General features: G+C 59.3%; 2 protein-coding genes across 3 annotated transcripts; both read right to left on the minus strand.

Annotated features, from left to right (window-relative positions):
* Positions 1-1,379: 1,379 nt before the first annotated feature.
* On the minus strand, positions 1,380-13,464 carry CAMKV (CaM kinase like vesicle associated). 2 transcript variants are annotated; one of them, XM_006737328.3, is made up of 11 exons: positions 13,274-13,464; positions 5,749-5,857; positions 5,507-5,638; positions 5,256-5,330; positions 4,903-5,041; positions 4,647-4,767; positions 4,418-4,493; positions 4,183-4,319; positions 3,943-4,021; positions 3,622-3,709; positions 1,380-3,331 (listed from the first exon to the last, which is right to left on the minus strand). In XM_006737328.3, exons 2-11 carry the CDS (start codon positions 5,841-5,843, stop codon positions 2,750-2,752), a joined length of 1,524 nt encoding a protein of 507 aa, XP_006737391.2. In that variant the 5' UTR covers positions 5,844-5,857; positions 13,274-13,464; the 3' UTR covers positions 1,380-2,749. The 2 variants fall into 2 exon arrangements, with proteins under 2 accessions (XP_006737391.2, XP_030888233.2); XM_031032373.2 differs by lacking the exon at positions 13,274-13,464 and adding an exon at positions 9,097-9,309.
* Positions 13,465-16,824: 3,360 nt separating this feature from the next.
* On the minus strand, positions 16,825-20,571 carry LOC102726415 (uncharacterized). Its single transcript, XM_006737353.2, has one exon. It carries the CDS (start codon positions 20,569-20,571, stop codon positions 16,825-16,827), a length of 3,747 nt encoding a protein of 1,248 aa, XP_006737416.2.
* Between the last annotated feature and the right edge of the window lie 646 nt (positions 20,572-21,217).

Raw genomic sequence — 21,217 nt, forward strand, 5'->3', positions numbered from 1 at the left:
TCCGGGAGCGGACCGGAAGTGGTTATAAGGAACGGGGAGGCTGGGTCCGGATTGGACAAACCGTGGGGGGCGGGGCTTAACGACCGAAGAGAATCCTGGGGCTGAGCGCGGGACTGTCAGCTGTAATTCTCCAGTGGCTCCCGGAAGGATTTGGCATGTACTCGCGGCAGCTACGCCATCGGCGGGCCCCTTTCTGGGGCAAGACAAGACATTATGGTCCGACGCCAGATCTGGTGCGAGGCGCGCCGGGCATTGGCTCCTCAGCCCTGTTCTGTCAGAGCAGCCTTCTCTGCACTTCGAGAGTCGAGAAGACCAAAGCCACAGGGGAATGGGACGATGGTCCCGATGGAGAGCGGTCCCCTGGGCTCTGGGCAGTGCTCGACCGTACGCCCGTAGTTCCCACAGACTAAAAGAATGCTCCACCCTCTCAGCCTTCGGCTCTGAGTGGTCCTAGAAAGATGGACACAGGTCCCAACCCCTCAGGACACCCCAAGCTTACTCTGGCTTTATCCAAGCAAGGCATGATGATCCCTAAGTTTGGAGGCAGCAAGGCCAGTACCCTGACTTTCGCTCTTAGCTCTCAGGAGGACCAGCATGCCTCTGGACTGTATAGTGGGGTTACAATTTTGGAGGCCCAGATGCTTTATAGACCAGTGACTAACAAACCCTTTTATTGAGTCCCACATCAGAGAAGTTATCTCTGGGGTTCTCCCTGAGAAAGAGCAGCATCCGTGGTGAATTCATCTGGGCCAGTCAGGACTGGAACAAGTCTTCCTAGCAGTTTTCATGCTTAACTGTTTTTAGCAGTGTTACTACCCTCTCCCCCGAAGAAACCTTATGTAGAGCCCCATGATCTAACGTTGATTTGTTCCACCTGAAGTAGACCCAGAGTGAAGTTCTTTGGGCCTGTGTGGAAAGCACGGGCATTGTCCACAGGGAGGAGGAATCAACACAAAGGGCAGCATAGAACCTTTGTGTACTGCCCACCCTGCACCCTCTCCCCAACCCAGGGAAGCCCACTTTGGCCATGGGCAAGGTCTCTCCCTATGATGGCTGGTCTGTGGTGAGTTTCAGTTATATGCCTAAGTCAAGACAAGGGCTCCTTGTTCAACAGGACTTGTCAGAACAGCAGTCCGGGGGGTTTTCCTTGGCACAAGCCCAGGACAGGACCCACCACCCACATGGATTTCTAGCGTCCAGAGGACCCGCCACAATCAAGGAACACACAGTGGTAAAGAATGATCTGTACCCAGCCCAAGCAATCCTCATGGCACTGAGCACAGACATGTGAACCTACTCCCAGCCTCTTCCCTCCCCACTGCCTTCCAGGGGCCCCTCCCCAGTAAGACAGAGGAAGCAAAGGCAAGAGGATGGCCAGAGGCTTTGGCAGGGTGACATTTATTTGCCAGGTTCAGCAGGCACACAGTTAGCCTACCGACCTTCATACACCAGAGCAGACCCACAGGCATGCAGGGAGAAGGGCAGGACTGCCACTGGAGTGCTGAGCAAAGGCCGGGACCAGTGCGGCTGCCTGCCCAAGCTGTGGTGGGGTCTGACAAAGGGCACCTGCCAGGAGCCTCCATCAGGAAATTGGGGAGCCTTATTCCACTTCCTCATCCCAGTAAAAGCAACTCAGCATAGCTCAGAGGCACCTGGGCCTCTCTCTAAGCCCTGACAGAAGGGGAAATGGGTCACAGACATAGAGGGGTGGGGGTGGGGGTTCCTCTCTATTTTATTTTTCAATTAGGAGAGCAGAAATCTGCCCCTGTGAAGGGCAAACCTCAAATCAGATTATGGGACACTGCCATGTGGCAGGCCCCCTGGGATGGAGAGGACTGTAGCCTGAGCCTGAGGAACACCATCAGAGAAGAGCCAAGGGCTATCAGCCTTCCCTGTCTGGCTCAGGGTAAGGACCCAGCTAAGCTGGTGCACTAGGTACTGGGCCTACACTCTGCCCTCCCAGTTTTCATTGCCACATCCCAACTGTTCCCTCCTTCCCCTTACAGGCTCATGAAGCTCAGGGCACAGGGCAACCCACTGCAGAACCCAGGAGGGCAGGAAATACCACAAGGATATTATTGGTGGGAACTCTCCAGGAACAAAGGTGGACGTTTCTACCCCCCTACTCATTCTCTTTCACTTCTGAGGACCCCCAAAGCTACCAAGCAGTGCCCCCAACCATGCGACCAGTCTTGTCTTAAAGCATACTGCCCTAGATTTGTACATTCTCTATACCAGCCTGTGTCCATCCTTAGAGCAGCCCACATACCACAGGCACATACCTTCATGTGCAGGAGCCTAAGACCGCTGACAGGGCCTCGCTGGAGGACCAGCTCTCAGGGCAAGGCCACCCAAGTTTAGGGCCTGGGAGAGGATGGGACCTGCAGGGCCTGCCTGGGGAAATTGTGAGGCAAAAAGGGAAGGGGAAAGGGAGCAGGGACCTCCTGAGTATCCCTAGAGCAGCATCCCGCAAGGAACAGAAACTGGTGAAGCTAGCGAAAGACAGAAAAGCCACAAGGAATCCATGCAGGGGCTGGGGCCGGTCCTGCCTCTGGCCTGCCCACCACTCACGCACATACACACAGGAGATGAGACTGCTCTCCCGTGGCCCCCAAACATGCCCCACACTGGGAGGCAGGGGCAGGAGGGAGCAAGGGCATCATGCCAGTGACTCTTATGTACAGTGAGAAGCCCCTCATCCACTCTCCCACCCTCCTGCCCGCCCCCTGCCCCACACCAGCCTGCTCACTCAGCTGGTCTCCTCCCTCCGAGACTCCTGGGCATAGCCAGCAGCCTCTTCCCCTTTACTGGAGGGTGGAGCCTGGCCTGTTGTGCCCCCGGGGGCTGTGCTGTCCGGCTGGGCCAAAGCCGGCTCAGGGGTGGCAGCTGCCTTGGTGGCTGGTGTGACACTGCTTTGGGGGGTGGGCATGGTGCTCTCTTCGGTGGCTGGTGTGGCTCTCCCATCAGTGGCTGGAGTAACACTCCTATCGGTGGCTGGGGTGATGCTCCCATCGGTGGCTGGGGTGATGCTCCCGTCGGTGGCTGGGGTGACACTGCCATCGGTGGCCGGGGTGGTACTGCCATCGGTGGCTGGGGTGGCACTACGGTCTGCGGGGGCTGCATTATCGCTCTTTGCGGCAAGAGCAACAGCACCCGCTGTGGCTGAGGTGGCGCTGCCCCCAAGGGCTGGGGCAGCCCCACTTGCAGCTGCGGCCCCGCCTGCAGCCCCAGCAGTGGCAGTGTCTGTGGCTGGGGCAGACTGGGCTGTCGCTGTGCTGGACTGCTCCGGGGCCCGGAGCCGTTTCATGAGGGTGGTCACTCGGACAGCCTTCTGAAAGGAGGGCAGCAGAGAGAGGCCCAGAGTGAGCTTACAGAAGCCAGATCCGTTCCTTGGCAAGAGCCAAAGCCAGCATTCTGAGCCAAAGCCTCTGACCACCCCAGGGGAGCAGGCCAGGGACCCAGCTGTTCACACACCCACGTAAGGCAGACGGTGGCTACAGCCACACCTGGTGGCTGAATAAACGCCTTTGTGTGGCTGCAGGGGTGTGATACAGGCAAGAGACTGTGTGGCAGAAGGAGCTCTTGGCATCAGTCCAAGAAAGGGAGTCATCCGAGCCTTACCTTCCACTTGGCCCTGGCAAAGTTCTTTTCAATCTGGGCACAGACACCATCCTTGATGTTCTTATCAGAAGCAGCATTGCCAGAAATCCTAGAAAGGGTGCAAGTGCATTGGGATCTGAGGGGGTATAGGCCTTCATGGAGACTGCCCAGCCCTCTTCTCTTAAGATCCAGAGGTTACCAGGCAGGCCCTCTGGGCTGGGCCTGAGCTCTGGGCACCCCCAGCCCCTACTCAAAGCCTCAAGGATGGGGCTACTAGATGTGAGGAGGACTAGGCCAAGGGAAACCTGGCCTCTCCTTCTGTCCTCCATGGGCCCTGCTCACCACTCATGGGAGATGGCCTCTTCTGCGGTGATGCGCTGGTCTTGCTCCACCTCCATCAGCCTTGTTACCAGGTCTTTGGCTGGGGACAAAGCCAGGGAGAGGCTAGGCATGGGCACCTCATCTCACTGTCTATGGGTGATGAATGGGCTGGGAGGTAGGAGCAGAGTCCAGCAGAGAAGGCTGAGAGCAGGTCCCCCACACCAACCCTTCCCTTTACCCACATGCTGGGCACCTCCTCACCCGCCTGTGAAATATCATCCCAATACGGAGAGTCAAACTCATAGTCGCCAGCCAGGATCTTGCGGAAGAGGTTCTTGTCATGGTTCTCATAGTCATCTTCCTCTACCTCCTCATAGAAGGGGGGGTTCCCTGAAAGCCTGCATGGGGAGCCAAAGGGCAGGGTCACCCAGAGGGCCATGGACACAGGACCCCACCCAGCCTGGCTGCAAGCCTGTTTGCCTGCCCATCCACTCACAGGATGTACATGATGACTCCAATGGCCCAGCAGTCCACAGGGCGTCCATATCGCTGCCGCCCTACCACCTCCGGGGCTGCAAACACAGTGTCCATCTGCTGGTCAGTACCAGGCCTAGGCCTGGTACCACTCACACCACTTCCCGGGCTAGACACTTCCTTCCCCCTCTACCCAGAGCCACTCCTTGAAGGCTGTCTCCCACCCTGCCCCTGCCCCACCCCCTGCTTGCCCAGGTACTCGGGAGTCCCACAGGGCTCCTTGATGAGGCCATTCTCTAGCTTAGCCAAGTGGAAGTCACTGATGACGATCTTTGAGTTCTTCAGCCGATTGTAGTAAACCAGGTTCTCCAGCTGCTCCGGGCAGGAGTGACATGTGGGTGAGCAGAGAAAGACTCCATGAGGACCCCAGAGGCTAGACTAAGACCCCAAGGTGCTGCCCACCTCAGCCCCAGGCTGGCTGCTGTCAGACCTGGTTCCTGGCCTCACCTTGAGGTTCCTGTGCACGATCTTGAGTGAGTGCAGGTAGGCCACGGCCTCCAGGACCTGCCGCACCACATTGCTCGTGTCTCGCTCGGAGTAGTAGCCCTGGTCCAGGATCCAGTCAAACACCTCCCTCCCCGTGGCCCTGAGGGACACCAGCCCCTGAGCCCGGCGTGGGCAGGATCGGGGGTGGGGCAGGAGTACTTGGGCAGGCTGCCTACATCAGGGAGCTGGCTGGGCAAGGCACAGGGACCCAGGACCCCCAGGGTCCAGAAAGGGGGCTTTCCCTGGTTGCAGAGGGCAGAGCAGGTAAAGGCCCTGGGGACTGAGGAATCCTGGGACCCCAGGCCCACACTCACAGCTCCAGGAAGATGAAGTACTCCTTGCGGGTCACAAACACATCCACCAGTTGCAGGATGTTGGGATGCTTCACCCTGGCGGCAGGGAGAAGGGCCAATAGTTAGGGCTGGGTAAACCCCTAAGAGAGGCTCTGGTTGCCACTGTGGGCCACAGCAAACTGGCCAGAGGCTGGTACTGCTTGAGGCCCCCTGCCCTTGAAACCCTTCTCTGCTACCTCTTAGGCCACCCTCCCCCTAGGCTTCACACTCACATCTTGAGGATGCCTATCTCGTTCTTGGCCGCCTTCCGCACTTTGCGGCCGTCCCGCTTCTGGAACTTCTTGCAGGTGTGCAGCTTGCCCGTCGTCTTGTCCTTGGCCCGGAAGATCTCACAGAACTCCTCACTGCAGCCGGCAAGCACCCCACTCAGCCCTGGCCTCAGTGTGGGCTGCCCTCTGCTCCCCTTTCACCAGCCCTTGCCCACCCACCCTTGACCACCAGACCCAGCACTCACGTCTTGATGACCTGTCCCAAATCATATCTGTCAGTCACCTCCGACGGCTGGTTATAGTTCTTCTTATCACCCAGAGTCACACACCCAAACGGCATTGCCAGGGTCTGAGCTGCAGGCAGGATGGAGTCTGGCTCAGCTGTACCACAACATGGAGGCTTCTCCCCGCAATACAGAGGACGCCTCCGGGAAAACCCAGCCTGGCTCAGGCCAAGCAAGGGCCAGAGACTGCATCAGAAAGGGCTAGAGGCTGGTCAGGCTCCCACCCCCGCTTTTCTGGTCGTGGCTCATGCCACTCGGCTCGGCTGCCTGAGCTACAACAGCCCCCACTTACGAAAAACGTATTAAACTGACATAGCAAGGAATCATTTTGTATTGTATACATTCAACAACAACGACAAAAGATTTACCAAATGATTTCTTTATATTTCAGCTATCACACAGGTGAAGGGGGCTATAACCACCCACCCAGCAGATGGCCATCTCTGAAAGTCTGAAGATCCCAAGTGTTGGCAAAGACGTGGAGAACATAAGCACTGCTGGTGGAGGCTAAGTCTCTCCTTTGGAAAACAGTTTGGTAAAACTGCTAAAGTTGAACATGCCCCATGAACCAGCATTTGCACTGCTAAATATATGCCCTACAGAAATACATTTATGCAGCAGACCACTCATACAGGAAGGCTCATAGTGGCAACATTCGTAATTGCCCCAAACTGGAAACAGCCCACATAGCCACCAGCAGCAGGACGTAATATGGCACAGTCACACAATGGAATATTACACAGCGATGGAAATGAAGGAGCTACAGCTACACCCGATCACGCTCACGCTCACGCGGTGAATTTCACCAACAGAGTGTTGAGTGGAAAAGACACAAAAGAGTACATAGAGCAGGATCCTATTGATACAGAGTTCGAAACATGCAGAACTAACCTGTACTGTGTATGGATACAAACACTCTGGTAAAACTGTTTTCAAAAAAAAGCTAGGAAATAAGTACCACAAGTCCTTCTGAGAGAAAGAGAGTAGTTGTGATTGAGTCAGGACACGGGGAGATTCTGGAGGGCTGATTTCTGAACCTGTGTGGTGGTTCCACAGGTGTCTGTTTTTATAACAATTTGTAAAAATGTACGTACAAGTTGGGGGGCACATTTCTAGATTTTTGTTATATTTCACAATTTCAAAATGTTAATAAAAATTATGGCCATCCTGGGGCACTTGGGTGGCTCAGTCGCTTAAGTGTCCAACTTTTGATTTTGGCTCAAGTCATGATCTCAGGGTCATGGGATCGAGCCCCTGTGTTGGGCTCTCTGCTCAGCGAGGGGTCGGCTTGGGATTCTCACGCTGTCTCCCTTTGCCCCTCCCGCTCGTGCTCTCTCTCTCTAAGTAAATAAATAAAATCTTTAAAAAAAATTATGGCCATCCATATGAAAGAATACTTGGTGGTTATTACAAAGAATATAGTAGCAAAATGTGCTATGGTCAGACAGTTTCTGAGATGTTAAATGGAAAAGCAAGGGACAGAATGATGGGTCAAGGATGCTGCTATTTGGGTAAATTTTTTAAAGCTTATATACCAATGTATACTCACAAACTCAATTCTGGAAAGACACCTAAGAAAATCAGAGTGCTCTCTGGGGCAAAGAATTAGGTGTTAGAGGGGCAGATTTATATCTTTTATTACTTTTCTGTTAGAATTTTTACTACAGGGGCACCTGGGTGGCTCAGTTGTTTAAGCATCTGCCTTTGGCTCGGGTCGTGATCCCAGGGTCCTGGGATCGAGCCTTGCGTAGGGCTCCCTGCTCAGGGTGGTGTCTGCTTCTCCCTCGCCCTCTCTGCCCCTCTGCGTCCCATTGCTTTGTGTTCTCTCTCTCTCTCTCATGCTCATGCTCCCTCTCGCTCTCTCTCTCATATAAATTAAATCTTTTTTAAAAAAAGAATTTTTACTACAATTACCTTTATTGATTCAATAAACGTTGTATTCAGGCACAGCGCTTGGAGAGTTTCCTCAGAGAGAGGACGCCCATTTGGGTGGAAGTGAGGAAAGGCTTTGAGGAAGAAAGGGCGTCAGGGCTGGGTCTTAGAGGGGAAGGATTTGCCAGGAGGCATGCAGGGGTAATAGTCTGGAAAAAAGTTAGACAAGTCTGCCAGTGAGTGCCTCGCTGCCGGGGCCCACAGGAGGCCTGGGCAGTCAGGTCTAGGGCATAGGTCCCTGGCCAGGAGTGGGTGTTCCAGGCACAAAGGTGACCACACTCAGGCACTCTGGCACCTGGGGCCTGGCACCCGTGGGTCTGCAACGCCACTCACCCAATCCTCTTGTGCGGTGCTGAGGGGGGACTGGCTCCAGCACCCAAAGGAAAGGGCACTCGCAGCTCTTGCTAGAGGTCAACTTCAGGAGGGGAGTTGGTGACAGTGTCTGGACCTCCATAATGCCTGGCCAATGTGATTCTGGGGCCACGGCAAGCTCAGCCTCGGCTGACTGTGCATATTCTCCGCACGATGAGCACCCGCTGTGCACGGGGCCCGGCCTCTGGCCTTGACCACCTAGATGCTCCCCTACCTGGAGTCACTCCCGGCTATCGGAGGGAGTGGAGAAGGGAGGAAGCCACCCCCAGAGAAGGCAGCTTGGGTCACCGCGACTCTGCCAGCCAGGGTCAAAGGCCAGGACCCCCACCAGCCCCGTGGCCAGCCCTGGCTTTTGCTTGCTTCCTCCTAAGCAGAGGCCACCCACTTCCCAGGGGTCAGAGTCCCAGAAGTTTTCCCTCAAATCTGCCCTCAGCATTAGGGAACAAATTCCATCATTCCCTCATCCGGGTTGTCTGGGCTCAGGGAATGCAAATGCATTTCATCAGCGTGATTTAAGCCAGGGCTTAAGCCATCTTGTGAGGCACTGCGGAGGCAAACAAGGGAAGCTTTGAAGATCGTCCCCGCCTGTGTGTCTTTGCCGCCATGGTCACAGCCCTGCTCCTGCGTCTGCCGGAGAAGAGCATGTGGCTGGAATCCCACACTCGCAGCTGAGAGCAGAGGCACAGCCACCCACCACTGCCGGCCACCCATCTCTATGCCCCAACAATCTGGGGGAGGGGGCCCGGATCAGTCCCTCAGTGGTGCCACTGCACCGCGATTTCCTTTCCAGGCTGGAACCCAAGGCCTGCGTACTGGGCGGGAGGGTGGTCCCTTAGGCTGCGGGCCCCCCAGGAAGCTGGGAGGGACCTATGTCCCAGCCCTGTTGCTTTGCTTACACCGTTCCCGGTGGCAGGAATGCCCTTCCCCCAAAGCCTCCCATCAGTATCCTATTTGTCACAGCAGAGTTATTTATAACGTAAAAAAAAAAAAAAAATCAGCAACTACCTAAAATCCAACAACAGGTGACTCGCCAGCTCAACTGTGTCCGTCGATGGCAGGGAGTGTGGGCCCTGGTAAGGGCCCTGCCCACCTTGGCCTCCCTGCGAAGCAGCCTCCCCATGAGCTAGGTGTCCAGACAAGGGCTTAATCTCTTTCTTCTTTCCTTGTGATTTCTGACATTATAAGGTTGTTGGTGCAACAAATCGTCTAAAATGATCCTGCCGCTCCAGACTCAAAACGGCCCTTCTCTGAGATACCTTCCAGAAGCTCCACCTCCCCCCGCCCTGCTCCACCAGCTCCCAGCTCTGCCGCGTGGCTGGGGAGGTTTTGTATATGCCCTGCCTGATCTTGCCCTTGGCCATGCATATGCACTTGTGCCCACAAGAGCCCAGGGTTGGTCTTGCAGTCTGTCTCCCACCACAGAAATCCAGGCCTCTGCTCACAGTCACATCAGCCTGGATCCACATCCTAAAACCTCATGGCTGGGGAAGGGGCAGATCTGCCTCTCCCCCCTACCATGGGGGCCCTGATCGCCGCCAGTACTGCGTCTCCTCGCCAGCCTAAAACACTCATCTGTCTCCACCCCCAACCTAGCCCCAGGGCAAAGAAAGGAGAAAAGGGGTCTCCTCCATCCTCACCCACTCCACCACCTGCTACCCACTGCTGCTGCTTGGGAGGCTGCTGGTGTACGCACCAAGCCCCTGGCACCTGCTGGCAACAAAGGGGGCCTGGACCCTGAAGCTGGGAGGAGCAGTCAAGGGACAGCTTCAAGAACAGTGGAAGGCCAGGGGTTTGCTTTCTCACCCCCATGGCCCAGACAGACCAGACCCACTACCCAACAGTGAAGAGCTCTCCTCCCACTGACGCAGGACCTGGGCTGTGCCATGGGTCCATACTGGGACACGGGGCAGCACAGAAGCCCCATAGCGGCCGTTTCCCTAGAGACATGGCTCCTTCCATTTTCTGCAGAGAAACAGTGTGCACGGGGGAGCTGTCCAAAGAGAGCTTGGGGGAAGTGTGGAGCCTGGCACTGCCACTGCCCCCCAGCTGGCTCCAAGGGTGCCTGAGGCCCAAGAGCTCCCCAGTTACTGCTTGCTCCTCGGTTCTGACCCCTGGGCTTGGGCAATCGAGCCTCAGGCAACCCTGAGGGAGCCTCTGCCTGTTGGTGCCCTGGTAATAAAGGGTCCCCTAGGGGCCCTACTGCAGCCTTAAGCAAGTCTGGCTCCAGAGGCCCAGTGGTCCTGCACTGGAGTCCTGTCCCCTCCTCCACCGGTGTCAGCCTGGCTCAGGCCCCACCTTTCATAGCCATAAACAAGTTTCCTGCTGCCCTGGTCCTCTCCCATGTGGAGTTCCAGAGCTTGCAGTAAATCTTGGGAGGCCAAGAGGGGCCCAAGAGGCCTCCAGCTACCTCCCGACAACTGTGGGCAACACCTCCCAATTTAGTGGCAGCTGTGAACACCAGCCTTCAGATACCCCCTCCCCTTCCCTGCTCTCTCTCAGGGACTGGGGCTGGGTTTCCTGCTACAAAGGACATGCCTAGGCCCAAGCCTTGCCTGGCCCATAGCTGAGGTCTCACTGGAAAGATGGGGGGGGAAATGGAGACTTCACCCTCAGGGTCTGGTGTCAGGAGGCAGAGCCAAGCTTCTAGCCCACTGCCCTGGGACATGGGTAGGGGGCTGCCCTGGCTGGCCTCAGGCTCTAGCCAAATCATGGTCCGCAGTTCCTGCTGTTGACTCTCCCATCTAATGATGGAATAAGGAGGGGGGGGGGGGCTGTCTCCAGTCTCAGTGGTAGGCGTACAATCCAGTGCTGTGTCCAGAAAGTTCAGCCTTGAACCTGGCATGGCAGAGGTAAGAGCCAAGGCCCTCCCAGGCACCTGGGGTCCCAGTCTTTGAACCCCTGAAGGAAAATCCCCTGGGGTCCCTGCTTCCCTGTGGGTGGAGGAGGGAAATGAAGGGGAAGGCCCCAGAGTAAAGGATTGCTATGGTGATGGAAGTTTTGAAACAAAGGGAAGGGGAATGGGAGAGGTGTTGGCCAAAACCCTTCTCCAAGAATTCCCTGAGACTGGCCCGACTCTTTCCCCATGGGTTCTGTGACCTGACGCCATCAAGGAAGGGGACGTGGGGGAAGTGAGAGACTTTAGAAAAGAGAAAGGGGCAGGGACAGAGAGGGACAAAGGCAGAAACTGTAATGAAAGGGGAGCAAAGAGGTGACAATAAAAAGGACACAGGCACAATGACACAGGAGGGGAAGGTGGGTAGGGGGTTCTGAAGGGGCCTATGGGTGCCCAGCAGAGCCCTAAGTCCCCCACAGCCATGTGCTCTGAACACCTGGGTAGGAGCTGTCCGTGGTTCCTGGACCGTTGACACTGAACCCTCCTATATCCCTCAGATATGCATTGGACTTGGTGTGGGAGGCATAACCATGGCTTGGGAGAAGAGGTCAGCTGGTGCAGTCCCCTCCGAACAATTCCATGGCCCCTCTCCCGGTCATCAGGCAGCTTAGGTAAGGCAGGTCCATCATGTGGAAGACACAAATGTGGTGGTGGGAAATGAAGCTCAGAGACCTGGCTGCTTCCCTTTATAGCCCCTCCTCTCAGCTGGCCCAGCCCTGCCTAGACTCCCCAGCCACGCCCCCCCTTATCCGAGGTCCTCCCTAGGCCTTGGGTCCCTCGGGCCCCTCTTGCAGTTCGGCCTAATTCCCTTCTGCAGCCGTCCCCCTTTCCAACAGTGGATCCTGTCAGGGGGGCCAGAAACAGCACCCTGAACAACCCAGAAACAACTGCACAGCACCAACCCCCTCCCTCAGTTTCCCTAGATGGAGATCATGGACTCTGCAGCCTTCTCCCAGGGCAAGGACTGCCCATCTGCCAGTGAGTGGTAGCCAGGCCACGGGCTGGAGAGGGTCAGCAGCAGATATGGGAAAGGTAGGCTTTGGCACCTGGGGGTCGACACCAAATGCTGTGAAAGAAAGGCAGAGAGACCTCTGCCCCACCCCTGGGGCCCAGCCTGCCACCGAGGGGAGTAGAGACACCAATTTCCCAGCTGAGGAAACCGGGGTCCAGCAGGTGGCTAAAACTCAACTGGGAAGGTGAGGGTGGGGGAGGGGGGAGAACCAGGTCTCCCTAGGTGGTCCTGGGGGGCTCAAAAGTCTGGGCCTTAGAGTGGGGCAGCAGGACAGGGGCCGGACTGGGGCAGGCTAAGCTTTTGGTGAAGGATAGAGGGCCCTGCTCCCCAGAAGGAAACCTGGTGGAGCAGGCTCTGTCTAGGGGGTGCGGACAAAAGCAGTTTGGCAGAGCTATGGGGGGCTGGGAGAGCCTAGGGTCTCTGCCAGACACTACACGCTGGGGAAGGCAGAAATTCATTTGTTCGTTGTCCACCCCCCCACTTCCCCAGCCCGGGGCCCTGCTCCCCACCGTGGTGCCACCCTGACCCCCTTCCCCAGCGCTGCTGACTCGCCCCCGCTGGCACAGCAACACACATGCGGGAGGCACACGTGTGAGCACCAAGCCCCGCACCTCCCAGCAGAAACATGTGCGTCCCCTACCCCCACCGCGCAGCGTTGAGTCGGTGCCCCGAACCCCCCGCTGGCCCCCACGTTAAGGCAGGGAAGCAGGATCTCGGCTAGGGGGCTGCTGGGCCCCAGGGGCTTGGAGCCTCCTCCCCCACCCCGCGGCAGCCCCGCCCAGCCCCCTTCAGGTTGTCGCCCATAAAGAACTCTCCGTTGTCATGGAAATTAGTGACTGCTTAGCGGGAGGAAGGGGACCCGGGGGCAGTTGGGAGGGGTTGAAGGCGGCCCTGGGAGTCAGGAGGGTCGGCTCAGCCCCTGACCCCTACCCCCGTGGGGCACCAAGAATGTTCGAGGGTTAAGGTTTTCACAATTAGGAGCCCAGCGAGACGGGGGGCGGGGGGGGGGGCAGGGAGGGGAGATTCGCCTGGGCCTGAGGCTCAGAGGCTTCCCCTGGGACCCCCGAGCCGTCCGAGGTGACGGGGAACTTTAAGCCCAACCCCGCACGCCGACCCCCGGATCTGCAGATCCCGCGTGCTGTGCCCCCGCTGGGACCCCAAGCCCTCGAGGAGCCCCCGCTCACTGAGCGAGCCGAACCTTGAGTCAGAGACCCAATCCCCCAAGACCCCCACAACGTGCGTTCGGGGGGCGCCCCCCCGCGCGGCCCGCCCCGCACCTGCAGCGCCGGTCAGTCACACGGAGGAAGCGATCGCGTGTTCAGTGGGGCGCCGAGGGCTCCGGGGGCGGCGGGCAGAATCCGCTCCGGGCACGCGGGGCAGACGCGGCGCCAGCTGCAGCCGCTTCGGCTCGCAAACCTCCAGCATCTCCCGCCGCTCGCCGGCACCGGATTCGCACCCCGGGCCGGGGGCGGGCTGGGGGCGGGGCCTTCTCAGCCGGCTCCTCCCGGGCCCTGGCAGAGCCTGAGGCCAGAATCCCACTCCGAGGGGGGCGGACGACGGGTGGCAGCGAGTCGGCGAGCCGTGGCCTGCCCGGCGCCGGCCAGGCTCCCAAAGACTCCCTCAGGCCCTCGGACTGACTGGGCAACAGGGGCCAGAGGGGCCTTCCTATGCCCCTGATAGGGAGCCGGCCGGGAGTAGGAGGTGTGGGGAAAGCCTGAGCCCTGGAGCTGCACAGGAATCTCTTGGCAGGTAGTAGTCCCCAGGGGACCAGCGCTCTGCCTAGCTCCCAAAACCTGACCCAAAGGGCGGAACCTACTTACAAGAACAAAGTGGGCAGTCGCTAGGGCAAACTGCATTACAGACTGGCATCCCCTAGCTAGGAATAGTAAACACATGGGTGAGTGTGCGAGCACGTGGTCAGTGAGGCCTCCAGACCGCCGTGGCAGAACCTCCTATCCCCCCCACCCCAGCCCATTCAGCCTGTCTCATCCCCAAGTCCCAGCCAGGGTGGCTGGCCCAGTCTGCCCCTTCCTGCGGAGCACTGAATTTCCCAGCCTATAAAAGTCACCTATGACATGGTGTGGATTCCACTTTCTTTCGAGCTTAATCACCCTGAAACACTTCATGAGCAGCATCACCACCAGCAGCCCAGGCTGGGATATGGGGATACAGGAGAACTATTGCACCAAGGTGCCCCAGCAGGCCTGTCCTCTGATGGGAGGAAGCTGAGAACGGCCAGGAAGAAGCCTTGAAGGAAGCCCTGAAGGAAGTCCATTTCTCTGTCCTTTGTCAGGGAGGCCCAGGGACCCAGGGCTTGCCCCTCCCCACTCACAGGCCCTGAGAACCATCCTGAGGCCCGTGTCTGAAGGCCAGACAGGCTTCTTGGTACCTGGAGCTGACTTCCACCCCCGCCTCAAACCTCCCAGGGAGTCTTCTGACCCCATCCTGGGTCGGGTCATCCCCAAACCCTTGGATGTTGAGTGAGTGGCTCCCCGTGGCTGCTGACAGGAGCGATTGCTTCGGTGAGGAAGCTGGGACCGGGGCCGGGAAGGCTGGCCTGGGACATGACCACTCACATAAGGCCCCTCAATATCTTCCCCCCGATGAGAGTGTCAAGGGGCCCTTCACATCCTTCCCTGGCTTTGGGTCACCTCCTGCAAGCCAGATGGATGCCACCTCTGGGCCCTCTGGGCTCTGGGTGGTCTCGGTCACAGCACCGACCCCACCACTAGGTAGGAGTTCCTGGCAGACAGAGGCTCTGTTTCATCTCAGTACGCTCAGTTCATGTCTGCGGAATGAAGGAATGAATGGCCTGGCACCCAGTCCTTCCTCCTGTCTGCCCACTGTCCCTGAAGCTCTGGTTTTCTGAGGTGTATAGTGCCGCTGAGCCGTGGCCTGCCGACCCCGCACATACGACACACACTTTCCGTCTTTCCTGAAGGTCATGGCTGTCTAGGGACGGACAGGCGGGCCCGAGGAGAAGCAGGCATGGGGGATTTAGAGGCGGGGGGAGAGGTGGTTCGCTAGAGCCCTGCCTGCTGCTGGCAGTGCTCCACCTCTTCTTGGTCGTGTGCACACTCCATGTGCCTGTGGGTGAGCGCACGTGGCGGGGTGTGTGTGTACACGTGTGAGTGTGTCTGTGTGTGTGTGTGCATGCGCGCTCATGCCGAAGGAGATGGCAAGAGCACAGTGTGCGCGGTGGTGCCCAGTGGCACGTGGGTCTGCATTCTGTGTGCACCCAGGCGTGCTTGCTCGCGCGTGCACGGGGACACTGTTTCCAGTCCCTGGAGCCTCTGGTCCCTGGAGCCACCAGTCCCCTTCCGGCCTGACACAGGCCTCAGGACTGGGGAGGCTGAAGCGGGGCGTGAAAGCGGGATGGGGGGAAGAGGCTGGGCCGTGCCTAAGGGCTGGCAGGGGCTGCGACGACCCTACATCGGCGGCTATTTGCAGCCTCCCCACCCAGGGCAGCCCTTCGCTCTCAGGCATTGGGGGGATAGCCGGGTCTTGGCCCTTGGTGGAGAGAACAACCTAAAGATGAGAACCCAGGGTTGGGACTGGGACCTGGCTTGTCCCTCAGCCCCCGCTCAGGGAGGGAGGCACAGGCAAGGCAGGGCTTCGGTGTCTTGGCTTCAGGCTGCGGCCACCCTCCGGGCAGGAAGTAGCAGTACCAGCTGGATGCCATCCTCTCAGCTCTTCTAGGCCAAGGACTAGGCCCACGTGGAACTTTATTCCTACCTCCGCTATTCGGAGCTAGACCGGGTCAGGGGCCATGGCTTCTCGCCACCCCCCACCCCACCCCCCCGGCCAGAGGAATGGCCCGAGGTCCTTTAGCATAGGGCAGAGCCTGGGAAAAGAGCAGGGGCATTTGGCATTGGCATTGTCCAGGAGCCTCTCTGAGGACACCTGCCCTCCTGTGGGTGGGGACAGCCCAGCTTGGAAGGCTGAGGAGGAAAAGGGAGCCCAAGGTTGAGAGTTCTGGCTCCCACCAGAGCTAGCCAGTCAGAGACAGGAGAAAGTGGGAGCCTCCCTCTCCACGGAGCCTACAAAGCCGGCCAGACCTCATCACTCAGCACAGGTTGTACCACCCACCCAGGACCCAGGACTTCTCTGCCATCCCCCATGACCCTGACTTCCTGCCCCAGGGCACCAAAGGCCAGCACTCCCATACCCTCATATTCTGACTGGCCCGCAGAAGCATAGAGCTCTAGCCGAAGTTCAGACTTTAGGGGGCACCTGCATTACCAGGCCAGCTCCCCCAAGAAGCCCAAACTTTGACAGGTGCCCTCCCTTGGGGGCCACAAATGCTCCACGTCCCCAGCCATCTTTGGAACTGTTAGGCTGTTGTCCACGTTGCTGTCCTCAGCCCCCCGTAGAGGGCCCAGGATGGAGGAGGGCAAGCAGTCTTTTCCTCTGGAGCTAGGGGAGGGGGCTGTTCCCCCCCTTCATGACTCACTCCAGGCTGTGTGGGTTATTACATTATGTTTGAAATTGCCATGGCAACCAGCTGGCAATCAAGGGTAATTGCACTTGTCGCCGGGGCAACGGGGCAAAACCCACAGCAGCCACTGTGTGTGGTTGCCCTTGGGGTGCAGTAAAGGTCAGGCTAGACCCGAGCCAATGCCAGCCGAGGGGTTCTGAGGTTCTCTGGAAAGGATAGGATTGCTAGACCCCATGGAGTTCCCATGTGCGGAGGCAGGGTGTGCCTTGGGAGTGCCGGGGCCCCCGTCCCTGACTCGGTGCCCGGCCTCTCTCTGTCCTTCCCCACGCCACCCTGTGTCTAAAACAGGCCACAGTGCTCGAAGTAAGCAGAACCAGAACTTTTATGTGCTCACAGATGGTACTTGTAGATGGCCCAAGGGCCTTCCTCCTCGTACTCACGGCGGCTGAGCCACAGGCTCTGGAAGGAGTCCCGGGATGCCATGATGGAGCCTCCAAGCCAAGCAGCGACAGCACGGTGGGGCGAGCCCAGCACAGTGGCTCGGGGGCCCAGCTCCTGCCTCAGGCGCTCGGGAAAGCCATTCATCAGGGTGCCGCCGCCGTCCAGCACCACATTGGCCAGCAGCTCCTCCTGCTGCCTGGCCTCCAGCCGGCTGATGCTCAAGAGGGCCAGTTGCGGGAGGCCAGGCTGGTTGAGGCCTAGCAGACTGGGCTGGAAGAGGGCCTCAGGGCAGCAGAAACGCTCAGAGCCCAGTGTGATGACCTGCTTGTCTGGAAGCACGAAGTCCACCCGGGCCTGGGGCTGGGTGCGGGCCATCTCAGCCGTCATGTTCATGGCCACGTAGCAGCAGGCCTCCTTGATCTGGTTGACCAGCCCTACCTTGGGCGGCGAGTGGCCCCCCGCCAGCAACAGCTGAGCCAGGTACTCAGTGAGGTCGGCACCAGCCACATCCAGCCGGTAGGTGTCCAGCGGGGCCAGATCCCCAGTGAGGATAGGTGCCACGTAGGAGGTGCCGTGGCCACTGCCCAGCACCAGCCCAGTGGTGCGCCCATAAGCGTAGAGCGCCAGCAGGGCCTGATGCGCCGTCTGCATGGCAGGCACGTGGAAACGCTCGAAGAGTATCTCGGCCACCTTCTCCCGGTTGGTGCGCGGTGAGATGGGCGAGTCGGCCACCAGCACAGCCAGCTCCTCCGGCCGCACGCCCAGCCTGCAGTAAAACAGGTGGTGCCACAGCCCCTCCAGGGCGTCCCAGTCGGAGACCACTCCGCGGTTCAGCACCGAATAGGAGGCCTCCTGGTTCTCAGGCACCGCGTCCCGGGGCTCGGCCTGGGCCGGGCGCTGTAGCAGCTGCACACGGGAGGGCACCACGCTGAGGACATGGTCCTCCCCGGCCAGGCCACATTTGGTGAAGCCTGTGCCCGTGTCGATCACTACCGCCGCCACGTCCCGGCAGGGGCCCCGCGAGGGGCGGCAGAGCACGAGGGACTGCGCCGGCAGAGCATCTGTGCTGGGCACCAGCTCATAGCAGGCCCCGCGGGGCAGGCCGAGGTGTGCAACCACCGATGAGTGCGTCATGTCCTCGGGTGTCAGCTTGAACCGGGGACCCTGGGGCTCCGTGCCCACCATGGCCACGGGCAAGACCTTGCAGCCGGGGCCAGGTGTGGAGAAGGTGACCAGGGAAAACTGCTCCTCCTGGGTGCCCGGGGAGCCGCCAGGTTGCCAGGAGGAGAGCCGATGTGTGGACATCGGATCAGGGGCACCGACGCCGACCTTTTCTTTGTTCATGTAGACACACACGGCCTCAGGGGCCAGGGGCACCTGAAGTACCCGCACATGGGCCGGCAAGCTCAAGTGCTCCCCTTCCTGGCACAAGGTGGAGGCCTGGCCAGGTTCCCTGGTGAGGGGGGGCCCTCCTGAGACGATGGGCTCTTTGGAAATGGGGGGTTCTTGAGAAAAGGGAGGCTGCCCAGTGAGAGAAAGCTGCCCGGCAAGAGGGGTTCCAGTGAGAAGGAGCTGACCAGGAAGGGGGAGCTGCCTGGTGGAGGGGGGCGGCTCAGCTAGGAGTGGCTGTCCAGAAAGGTGGGTCGGCCTGGTGAGGGGGCACTGCTCAGCAGAGGGAGGCTGACCAGTTGGAGGGGGCTGTCCAGAAAGGGGATGCTGCTTGGCTAGAGGCGGCCGACCACCGAGGGAGACCTGCCCAGCACCCTCAGCCCAAAGGCTGTCAGGGTGAGCAGTAAGGACTTCTTTCTGGTTGTGGTTGCCTATATCCTCCTGAAGCAGGGATTTGGGCCCCTCCTGGGTTGGGGCTTGTGGGACAGGCTCTGGGGTCTGCTCTGAGTTCACCCACTGCAGTTTCTTGCCCTGGACTGTGGAGGCGTCTTGCATCCTGGAGGTGTCCAGCGTCCAGATGGTACGGCTAAGTTCATTTTTTTCAGCAGCAGGTTTGGAGCAGCCTGGACCATGGCCATGGCTCAATCTCCCCTCACCAAATTGGAGGGACATCCCCAGTGGAACGGGCCTAGTGAACACTCTGATGGGGGTCTCGGCACCAGGGGAGTTCTGTGACTCCAAGTTGAGCCTGCCCTCCTTGGGAACCAGGGCCACCTCTCGGTAGCTTCCAGATGAGAGGCTGGAGGGCACAGGGCTGGACAGCATGGGCGAGGTGGACCAGAAGTTGGAGCGATTGTTGTCAGGGGAAAGGATGGGCATGGCTAACGGTGGAGCGGACAACACATTTTCGGGGACATAGATGGATGGGTGACTGGGCATGACACCCAGCAGCACTGCCCGTGGACCCATGGGGTCATGGCACAGCAGCCCCATCCTGGTGTTCCCCGTGGCCATATCGAACACCAGCACACGGTCTTCCATAGCATCCCGGAGCTGGCAGGTAGGGGCAGTGGAGGGGGGGATCTGGATGGCTTCCCTGGGAGACTGGACTGGTGACTGCTTGTGGCAAGACACTTGGTAGGCAGACCGTGGCCCACTGGAGCAGGTATTGTTGCAAACGTTGAGAGGCTGCTGGTCTGGCCGAGAGCTGCAACTCCCCTGGTTATTCCTCTGGGACTTGGGGCTACCCAGAGGCCCTGAGCCTGGGGTTGGGCTGCCTGGCCCAGAGGTACAGACCGGCGGCTTCTCCGCTGGGTTCTGGGGCAGGTTGGATAACACCTGCATTTTGGCAACCTCGAGCTCCTGGACATGGTCTGAGGACTCATTTGGAGAAGGCGCTGGGGTGGGAGGCTCCTTCTGAAAACCAAAATCCACTTGGTCCTGGCAGGACGAGACCACTTTGGAAGACTCCAAGAGGACTGGCCGTTGGTTGCTACTCTTCCTGAGCAGGGGGTCTTGGGACAGGCCACTGGTCATGGTAGCGGTGTCTGTCGAGTGGTCAGAGTTGTAGGCGTCAGTTTCAACTGCTGCCGGCTTTGGAGTTGGAGCCACAGCTGGGGCATCTGCCTGAGTTGGAGCTGGAGGAGCCTGGGCCGCACACGGGCACTTGCCCTGGTCCTGACCTTGGGCTGGAGCCAGGAGAGGACCTTGGGCTGCGGCTGAGCCCTCGTCCCCCGAAAGGAAATAGGGTAGCCACCGGCTCTTCCTGCTGCCCAAGGGGGCTACCTGGTCAGGGCTGCAGGGGCCTTTGCCCCAGCCCACCAGGACTTTAGCTGGAACCTTGCCCTGCCCTGCAACCTGCACCTGAGCCCGGGAGCGGCAGAATCCATGCTGGATCGAATCACCGGTGCTGTCACTGTGTGTGCACACAGGTAGGGCCAGGGTCCTGTTCTCCACGCTGGGATGCGCTGGGGTTCCCACGATGGAGCTCAGAAACGGGCTAGTAGAGGGGAGTCTCGGGGCATCTTGGGAGGCCTGCTCGCAGACACACTGGGAGCCAACCTCAGCAGGATCCTGGTGTAGCTGGTGAACGGGCTCAGGGGCATGGGCCTGGGAGGCAGGGCCACAGGTCCTATCAGTGATGGCCTCAGTGGACAATGACAACCCCTGCGCGAAGTATACAGATCCCGAGTTTATCCATGGTCCCTGGGACCCTCTGAGGCCACCCCCCGGCTGCTGGCTGCTGGCCGAGGGGTGGCCTTGGGGGCCCGGTGGATCAGGGTCCCCCACCTTCTTGGTGACTTCCATAGTCCTGCTCCATGCCCTAGGTGCCCTGCCCCCACTTCATTGCCATGGCAACCCCACACATCACAGCCCCTAGTGACCTGGGTGGGGGGGAGGTGACAGAGTGTGGGAAACCAGAGGCCCCACCCCCCTGAGGAACGGGGCCTGCCCAGGGAACCTTGGGAGACAGAAAGGCCCAGGGACCCTGGTGAAGTCTGCCAACCCCAGGCCAGCCTCCTCTCCCCTTACCAGCCAGGTGACTAACTACTCTCTACCCAGGCCAGCAGTAGGGTGAGCGTGGTGCCCTTGTGGCAGGGGCTGGGAGTGGCGGTGTAAGGCCAAAGGAGAAAGGTAGGCAGGGGAGACCGGCATTCCTGGTCTACCTCAGATGCCAGACTTGGTTCTTTCTCCTCTCTTTCCGTGGGGCAACTTGAGACGTTAGCCCTGACCCAGGGATGAGTTCCAAGTATGTGACACAAGGCCCTTTGGGGATCAAAGCCCCTTTACCACTGAGTCCTGGGACACAGAAGAGGGTGAGGGGCCCAGCTCAGGCCCGGGCTCCTCTCCCCCGTATTCCCTGGCCCCTGCTCCAGGATAGCAGCTCCTTGGCAGTCTTTCTGCTCCAGATGGTTCTCCTCTGCCTGTGCCTCATAGAGCCCCCTCCCCAGAG

The sequence above is a fragment of the Leptonychotes weddellii genome, chromosome 1, assembly GCF_054177405.1.
Source record: "Leptonychotes weddellii isolate Sample4059 chromosome 1, ASM5417740v2, whole genome shotgun sequence".
NCBI lineage: Eukaryota > Metazoa > Chordata > Mammalia > Carnivora > Phocidae > Leptonychotes > Leptonychotes weddellii.

What these genes read in the sequence shown, in the direction of transcription:
- LOC102726415 (XM_006737353.2), bottom strand. Translation starts at nt 20,571, where the DNA reads ATGGAAGTCACCAAGAAGGTGGGGGACCCTGATCCACCGGGCCCCCAA.
- CAMKV (XM_031032373.2), bottom strand. Translation starts at nt 9,211, where the DNA reads ATGGGGAGGCTGCTTCGCAGGGAGGCCAAGGTGGGCAGGGCCCTTACC. An exon ending in TTGGGACAGGTCATCAAGAC is followed by an intron (nt 5,639 to 5,748) that starts GTGAGTGCTGGG and finishes TGCCGGCTGCAG; the next exon opens with TGAGGAGTTCTGTGAGATCT. An exon ending in TACTTCATCTTCCTGGAGCT is followed by an intron (nt 5,042 to 5,255) that starts GTGAGTGTGGGC and finishes GGTGTCCCTCAG; the next exon opens with GGCCACGGGGAGGGAGGTGT.